The 9,244-nt window shown below is 32.4% G+C and overlaps 3 protein-coding genes across 3 annotated transcripts; all 3 read left to right on the top strand.

The window, feature by feature from the left end:
* Positions 1 to 3: 3 nt before the first annotated feature.
* LOC119613579 (transcription factor E4F1-like) lies at positions 4 to 1,537 on the top strand (the record flags this gene model as incomplete). The annotated part of the gene is given in 5 exon segments (XM_037969604.1): positions 4 to 1,062; positions 1,065 to 1,211; positions 1,255 to 1,336; positions 1,339 to 1,437; positions 1,440 to 1,537. Coding segments are annotated over 5 exon segments (1,446 nt in total), but the record flags the coding sequence as incomplete, so codon positions are not given.
* A 1,034-nt stretch (positions 1,538 to 2,571) lies between these two features.
* Positions 2,572 to 4,530, top strand: LOC119613581 (zinc finger and BTB domain-containing protein 41-like). The gene is given in 4 exon segments (XM_037969606.1): positions 2,572 to 3,042; positions 3,105 to 3,401; positions 3,403 to 4,017; positions 4,019 to 4,530. Coding segments are annotated over 4 exon segments (1,704 nt in total). The 3' UTR covers positions 4,340 to 4,530.
* Positions 4,531 to 5,495: 965 nt separating this feature from the next.
* Positions 5,496 to 9,100, top strand: LOC119613584 (zinc finger protein 235-like). The gene is given in 3 exon segments (XM_037969610.1): positions 5,496 to 6,028; positions 7,903 to 8,590; positions 8,593 to 9,100. Coding segments are annotated over 3 exon segments (1,386 nt in total). The 5' UTR covers positions 5,496 to 5,551; the 3' UTR covers positions 8,814 to 9,100.
* Positions 9,101 to 9,244: the final 144 nt, after the last annotated feature.

Raw genomic sequence — 9,244 nt, forward strand, 5'->3', positions numbered from 1 at the left:
GACACCGAGTATATAGCCGTTGATGCTGCCGACTATGTGGTTTTGGCCGAAGGCGAAGAATTGGAACAGTGTGATGATGGTAGTGTTATTTTTCTGGCCGATGGCCAAGAGTTGATAGAAACAAGTGAAGTGGTAGAGGAACAAGATGATGATGCTACCATGATGATAACAGAGGATGGTCAGATGATGATGGTGGAGGAGGTGCATGAGATCATGGATGAGGAAAGTGGCGAGCAGCTGGAAGTGTATCAGCATGAAGAAGTAATAGAAGAACCGCCTACACCGCAGCAGTTGTGGGCAGAATTGGAAAAGAAAAGAAAGAGACTGAATTTGCCACGAGTACCGCGTAAGTTTATGCTGTTTGATGGTATTTGCGCGGAGATTGTAGACTACGATGATGAGGATAGTTCTCCCATAGTGGAATTTTCCATGGTGGCCGATGATCGTGAAGCGGAACGTTTGCCGGTGGAATGTGGCGTTTGCCCGGACATTATGCACAAATCTAAACTGGAGGCTCATTTAAAGACCCACCTCAAGCCGGGTACTAAACGCTATAAATGTATTTACTGTGAAGATGACTTCGTTACACGGGCCTATGCCGCCGGTCATGCTAGAAGGCATATGGGCATTAGGCCTTATGTTTGTGTACCTTGTAAAATGTACTATTGCACTAAACAGGATCTAAAAGTACATGAACAGCGTCGGCATTTAGCTAAGGAGCATATCTGCGAACAGTGTGGCAAAACATTTGCCCAAAATACTTCCTTAAGGCATCATCGTTTACTGGTGCACGAACAGCAGCGTAACTATGAGTGTGAACATTGTGGTAAAAAGTTTCTGCGTAAATATGCCATGACCGAACATGTACGCAATGTCCATTATGGTGATAGGAGACTGCTCGATTGTCCCTTCTGTGATTTACGCTTTAAGGATACCCATAAGCTGGCGCAACATCGCAAGGATATGCATTTGAATCAGGGTAAATTTGAATGTCGTGTTTGTGGTTTGGAATTTAATCACATCGACTTTTTTGATGCCCATCGTCGTTCTTTGCAATGTCGCAAAAAAAACTGGGACGTCATTTGTTCCAACAGAAACAGGATAATTATGATGAAATGGATTTGCAGCAACAACATCAAGATGATCAAACTATACTGCCCGATCAATTGCAGCAATACCACTATGAAGAAACAATTGGATCAGGGGCAAATGTATCATCACAATCAGCAGCAGGTAGTGGTGGAGGGGGAGGAGGAGGACGATAACAGTCAACAACAGCTAGATCAACATCAGCTTCACAATCAGCAATTCAAACAAGAGCAATTAGAACAGCAAGAAGTGTCGTAGAAGAGATCACCCATGATATGCACGATGAAATAGTAAATGAGCATGAGATAGAAGACCTAGAGGATCAGGAAAATATTGAGGTCGATGAACACGAAAGGTTAAGGCGGAACAACAGCTTTTATACGAAATTGCCGCCATGGATAATGCTTAAAAGATACCTTAAGTTTTCCAATTTAATTGTAATAGGTTTAAAATGTCTTGGCAGTGTCTTTGCTTTTAAAATTCAGTAAATGTTTTAGATATAGAAAGAAAAAATAATGTTAAATATTTGTAATAAAAATAAAATATATATTTTTTTGAGTAGAAATCTTATAAAAGGTTGACGGATACATATAAAAGATCTTTATAATAAACTAATTAAACATAGTCCTAATGAAATCTATTAAAATGGTAAAAACATGGGAAAAGATAGGAAGGAAGTAATGAAAAGAAATATTTTATGAAAAGAAATGAAAAGAAAAAATATTTTAAAATTTAAAACATAATTATAAAAGTTTTGGCCGGACTAGACTTTTGTTCAAATTTTTAATAAATTTCTTAAAATATGTGTTTTCAAACTAGCAAAAAATATAATTTTATTTTTCTCATATATAAAATTTTCAGGCGGGCCATAATTTTATTCATAAATATTTTAATTATATATATGTATATATTTGACAGCAGTTTCATTCAAACGATCTCTTTTAATCATTCTATTGTGAATGATTATTAAAAAGACAGCAACAAATTGCTCTTTTAAAAAGAGTTATTTGAGGATTTTTTATTACTTACAACGAAAAACTGTACAAAATCTCTTTAATTTTAAATAAAATATTTAAAGTTTTCCAAATTTTAAAGAAAATTTACCAATTTTTAAAGGAAATTTGAAAAAATTAATAAAACCTGGAGAGTTAAACAATTTCTCTCAGTGTATACTTAAAAAGAAAACAAAACAAATCATTGTGATTACAAAACACAAGACATGTTTGACACATATGTTACGATACTATTGTGAATGTGGTAGAAATATGTGAACGACAACAACAACAAAAGAACAACACAAATTTTTGACATTTGCTGACGCCTGTGTGTAAAAAAAACTTGAAAAATTTTAAGAAAAACGCGCAGAAATTTCTTTAAACAGGAAGAAAATCTTTAAAAATTTAATAATTACAATAAAATTTCAAACAAAGAATAATAGAAGATATTTTATTTTAACAAAAGTAAACAATTAGTGTAAACAAAATGTGTGATACCGCCGAAGATATGGATGAATATATTGAATACGAATTTGCACGCGATTGTATAGAAATTGCAGATGATTGTGAGGAGGTAGACGATGGCGTAGCAGTGGACAATGATTTGTTAATACAACATCACACGGAACATTTGCCCGAAGAAACTTTTCTCTATGAAGAAGACGATGAGGAAGAGCAGCAGCTGGAGGAGGAGGAGGATGAAATGCATGATTATGAAATTGTAGAAGAATTAGATGAAGATGTAGAACAACTATTAATATGTGATACGGCTTTAGACATTAAGGCAGAGGTATTAGAACCCACACAGCAGGAAGAGGAGGAAGAGGCGCAAGAAGAAACAAAAAATTTCAAAGAAGAATTTATGGATCAAGAGGTAGAAGAGGATCATTTAATAGATGAAGATACCGCAAATGGTTTTGGTCCGGAGGAGGAATTTCAGGAAATAGAATATGAGGAAGTGGGTTTAGAGGAGGAGCAAGCTATTGATGTAGAAGAAAAACTTATAATACCGGATAAAAGGAGGTAAAACAGGAAAAACCCAAAAAACCACCACCACAACCCTGTCCCGAGGATAAGGGACCCAAAGGAGTGGCTAGAAAGTATATGCTGTATGATGAACTAGTAGCCACTATAGTCGACTATGATCCAGATGGCACACCCATAGTAGAGTTCTCCGTATCAAATAATGAGGCTGATGAAAAGTTACCCATGGAATGTGGCATTTGTCCGGATGTTATGAGTAGAACAAAAATAACCGCCCATCTTAAGACACATCTAGTGCCGGGCACTAATCGTTATCAGTGCATTTATTGTGAGGGAAACCTATAAAGATTGCAAATATCTGGCCGGACATGCCCGACGTCACATGGGTATACGCCCCTATGTGTGTGAATTATGTAAATTATATTTTTCCACCAAACAGGACTTAAGGGTACACAACCAACGACGCCACCAGGAAAAAGACCACATTTGCGAGGTGTGTGGCAAAACATTTGCCCAAAATACTCAATTGAAACGGCATCGCGAGGCTACTCACGAAAAGAAACGGCGTTTCAAGTGTGACCTGTGTCCCAAGTCATATTACAAGAATTTCAGTCTGCAGGAACATATAAGGGCCGTGCACATGGGCAAACGACGTATTATTGTGTGTCCCTTTTGTGGCATGCAGTGTAGAGATGCCCACAAAATGGCCCGGCATCGCAAACAATATCATTTGCATCAGACGCACTTTGAGTGTCATATTTGTAATGAGGAATTTACCGATATCAATTATTTTGATGCTCACAAAAGATCTATACAATGTCGCAACAATACCCGCCGTAAACTAGAAGAAGAGGGTCAACAGCAGCAACAGGAAGAGGAACAGCAGCTTTTACAGCAGGCAGAAGAAGCCAAACAGGAGTTACTCATCGAAGATGATAGTAGTCAACAATATTTCTCAACACTCCAACGAACATAACCTGCTACATACGCAACAACAACAACAACAGCCAGAACAACACCTGCTTCATGGCCATGATGACGGTGAAGATGCTGATAATGCTTTAGAAACAGTACAAATTATAGATGAATGTGATTATAAACATTTAATAACAGCATCACCTACACACCAGCAGCAGCAGCATCATCATACAGGACAATTTATGTTAAATAATGATTTTCTGCAACATCATAAAATCGAAGAAATCTCGCCAGATGATGTGGCCGATGATGAGGAATTAGTTTATGAAATAACCATAGATAGTAATGAATGAATTTTCTTTCTTTTTTTTTTAGTTACTTAAAATTTGTTTTTTTTTTTAATTTAGTTATAAATATTTTAAAAATTAAACTTAAAGGTTCAAGGAAACTTTACAAATTTTCCAAATTCCTTTATTTAAGCAAAAAGGAAAGGTTTTACAATATCTTGTTAAACTTTTTTTTAAAAAACTATTGGGATTTTCTTAGTTTCTGCTTTTGTAGGCTGCATTCTTTTCTTTCTTTCTTTCTTCTGTTTTGTTGACAAATTTTAAACGAAAAAAACTTAAAACAAACAAACGTTATGCCTAAATATTATTGTAATTTTCTTATGTAGTAATTTAGTATTTTTAATAAATATTTAACAAAAACAACAAAAAAATATAAATAAATATAATTGTTGTAAGCGGTTTGCCTTTATATTAAAAAAAAGTGAAAGAATAATTATCAAATAAAACAATTGATGCCAAAATTTAAAGGACATAAAAAGTTTTATTTAAATTTGAAAAAAACAACAACGTTGAACCGATTATTTTAAGTGAAAAGTGACGAAAAGTAAAATTTACAATACAAGTTTTAGTGAAAAACTAACAAAAATATATATTTTATGGTAAAAAGAAATAAAAAGAAAAATCTTGCCCAAATCTTATCGGATTTTATTAAAATATTTAATATATGTACATCTATATCTTTATCTTCCATATAGACTAGATTATAGACCAGACTACAAATTAATTTATAGATGAAAGAAAAGACTAAATTATAGACTAGACTTGATAGCCTATAGTCTAATACTAGAGAACTTTAGCTTCTAGTTTAAGACAAATTTCAGGCGGACCAGGTTGGTTTGACTTTTAACAAAATTTCCCGTCGACCCTTAATGTTTATAAACATTTTTATCAATTAAAACGTCTCGTACCTTAAACCCTCGTGCGTTTTCCTTTTGATAACTCCACTCTCTTTATCAATACACATGTGTAACCAAAATCCGTAGCACAACAGGGAAACGATTAAAAATAATTTTAAACAAAAACAATAGAGAAAATTGGCCAAAAAAACAACTTATCTTATCAATTGGCAAAACAAAATTGAATAAAAAAAATATTTTCCTTTTTATTTGCTTTTAGTCATTAAAATGGGGCAAAATACAATTTAGTTTCTTTGCGGGTTCTAAATAATTAAAACAGAAATCGGGCGAAAAAAAATTCAATGTATTTAATTTTCACAAAATGTCTCCCGTTTTTACTAAAATATTAATAGATTTTATTAATGAACACGAAAATATCGGTTATGATATATTATCGGAGTTACATAAATTCGATTTGTATATTAAGGGCTATAAACATCCCGCCTTTCCCTCGGATGCCTTAAATGAGGAGCCTATAGAATTGGAATATTATAAAAAATCACTTAATAATGATAAAATTATAATGGATTATGCCCGCTACTCTTGGAACTCTCAGGGAGAAATGGTTTATAGTTGTCAAATTTGCGAGAAAATGAAGGTAACCACAAACAAAGATTTCACCGCCATGGATGACTTCTTATCGCATGTTGAGCATATGCATGGACCGAGCATTAAACAGGAACAGGAAGAACAAAGAATGGATAAGAAAACGGAAGAATTGTGGGTGGGAGAATTGGAGAGAATGAAAAAGACTGCTTATAAAAAACATAGTGAAGAGTTTCTCAAGGAAATCGATGAGGTAGGTCACAAACCCTTTAAAAAAAATCGAAAAAAAAAACTTTATCAGCTGCCGGGGAAAAAACATGATTATGTTTGTTCAAAAGATTAGTTAAACGTTAAAGCAAAAACAAACTTAACCTTTAAACTAAACTTTAGGTTAAACCGTGTTTTAAAATGTTAACATTTAAGCGGTTTTATAAAATAAACACATGTTACATCACTAATGCTTAACAGAAATGCTGATTTTGAGAAGTCCAATTTGACAACATTGTTTTATTTGTAAAATAATGGAATTAAAGTGATGCCAACGCATTCGTTTTAGTTTGACGTGTAAATTTTAATGAAAACAGCTCATTTAAGCAGATTACATGGCAAATTTGTAAAATTAACGAAATTTCTTTAAATTCACTAAAAATTTCTTTTAATTTCTCTCTGTTTAATGAAAATTCTGGAAAATTTTCCTAATTTCTTTATTCTAGTCTAATTGTTTTCTTAAACATTATAAAAAGTAATCCATCACTTATTAATCATTTTTTTTTGCAAAAAACAAATAAATTTATTTTGTTGCTATTATTTTTCTTTATCTTATCTTTAAATAAATAAACAAAAACCAGCGACATTGTAAATAAAACTTTTATTTACATTATTTTCAAACCCCCCCCAACAACAAGAAATCCCATTTACGAGACCAATTAAGTTTTGCTGCATATTATTGACCCAAAAGATTTATAAGTAGGATTAAATTTTTTTGTAAACTCAGCATGACAAAGTGGAATTTAATATTTTTTTATCAACACAAAAACAAAACATAACATCTTTTTAATATCTAATCTAATAATTTACAAAAACAAAAACAAAAAAGAACATAATTACGTCAAACTTTTTAATTAGATTAAAGTTAAGTGGTCTAAAGAAAATTACCCGTTTTATGGGTATGACAAATTTTGTGATAAAACATTGTTTAACATATTATTTTTATTGTTTTTTAAAAATAATTCAATAATAATAAACAAAAATAGTTTTTTTTTATGGGAAATTAATAATTATACGACCTTACAAGTTACTGATAAGTGTTGAGGCAGACTATTCTAATAAAAATCTACTAACGTTAAATGGTTTTATGATAAATTTTAACAGGGATTTGTATTAATATTAAATTTTTACCTTTTTTATGTAAAATTTTTTCGTTTTTATCATAAAATATTGCGATTTTTAGATAAAATATGTTTCATGTCTTCACTGCCTGTCATTTTCTTAAATAATGGTTGAAATAAAACAGTGTTAATAATTCCAAGTTTAAGTTGTAATATTGTTGGATTTAATATCAATAGATAACCAACTTCAGAACCCATTGACACTCTTTTAAATTAACCCCTTTATTATCGCTTTACGATTTCATGATTTCTTTTAAACCCCACTGATAAACTTAATAGATTAAGAGACAGATAGTCTAAAATAAAAACGACTGTTTTTAGTTTGAGATAAGAAACCGGCAGGTGGTCACGTATTTTCTGGAGTGAGCTAAACATGAATGTAAAGTGTGGACATTTTTGAAATTCTTACGATAAAGATATAAATAAACTAAATGATTTGCATGAATGCCAAAAGAAAATTTTAATTTTTGTATGTTAAAAGATTTCCTATCAAAAATAAGTGATAATTAAAAAAAATCGCTTGATTGGCACCACAGCTTATCACCTAACGGTTTTTTTTAGCGCTGCCATCTTAACAGTTTAACAATGATGCTAAATAGCTTAGCAAAAACCGCTTGTTTGTTTCAATTAACTAAAATGTGCAGCAAATTATTAAATTTGTACTTTTAATATAAAATTACATTATTTTTATTGTAACTAAACACATTTTTTACTTATTACCCTTTTATTTTCTTTACAGATCCTAGGCGTAGAAGATTTTGATGCCAATGGCATTTTGAATTCTTTAGAATCCCACAAAACTTCCGAACAAGATAATAATTCTGAAATTTTATCAGATTCCAGCAAAGAAAATGCCTTATCACCCTCTACCTCAACAACCAGCTCAACCGCCATCAGCTGCCCCACCCCAAAAATCTATAGTAAACCCTGCAAATTGTCTCAACAGGAACGGCAAAACAAACGGAAAAAGAAACGTACTTCGGGTCAATGTGACATCTGCAATCGTACCTTTAACGATCTCTACAATTTGCGTATACACAAAATGATCCATACGGGCGAAAAACCCTTCCAGTGTGAAGAGTGTGGTAAACGTTTTCGCCAGTACAATAAGCTAAAAATTCACTGTATTACGCATACCAATGAGAAACCCTTTAAATGTGATATCTGTGGTAAAGGTTTTCGTTTTCGCAATTATCTATCCGTACACAAACGTCTACATTCTGGGGAAAATCCCTATAAATGTAAATTTTGTGAAGAATATTTTCATTCTCTACACTCAAGACGTTTGCATACGAAACTTATACACACAGAGGCGAAAACTTTTACCTGCTCGATTTGTGGCAAAATCTTAACGGCTCAATGTTATTTGACAGCTCATATGAAAAGGCATACGAATCAGCGAGACTTTAAATGTGACAATTGTGGTAAATGTTTTTTAGTCAATCACAACTTAAGGATCATCAATTGGTGCATACCAACCTAAAGCCGTTTGAGTGTAATGTTTGTCAGGCCCGTTTCCAGCGTAAATCGAATTATACACAACATTTGAAAATACATACGGGCGAGAAGTCGTATGTCTGCTCTATATGCAATAAATCTTTTGCCCAAAATGCCGGGCTATATGGTCATATGAAATCACATGCTAAATAAAAAGTCCTTTAAGAGAGTATTTACTGAAATTTTTAAGCTCTTTGCTGGAGAAAACCCAAACAAGTGCTTTTTGGGGGAAAAGTTGTCGGATATCACTGTTAAACAGTTAGAAGTGGCAACTCGCAGAAACTATCGTTTAAAATAAAGCAGTGATGTCAACTAAACGTTTTGAAAACGTCAACTGCGAGTGCAATCGGAGTAATTCATAATGAATTGAAGCGGAAGAAACTTGAGGAAAATAAAAATTAATGAACATAAAATTATATGATGGAAACAATATTGTTAAATTTAAAATCAAAATTTAAATAAATATTATTAACAAAAATATACTTCTACTATAACTTTAATTTATAGTCTAATCGGATAGGCTAGTTCTTAGTCTATAGTCTGGTCTATAGTATAGTCTAGTCTATAGTGTAGTCTATATTCTA

The sequence above is a fragment of the Lucilia sericata genome, unplaced genomic scaffold, assembly GCF_015586225.1.
Source record: "Lucilia sericata isolate MDLA Ls3-8-SP2 unplaced genomic scaffold, ASM1558622v1 Contig002203F_arrow, whole genome shotgun sequence".
NCBI classification, from domain to species: Eukaryota; Metazoa; Arthropoda; class Insecta; order Diptera; family Calliphoridae; genus Lucilia; species Lucilia sericata.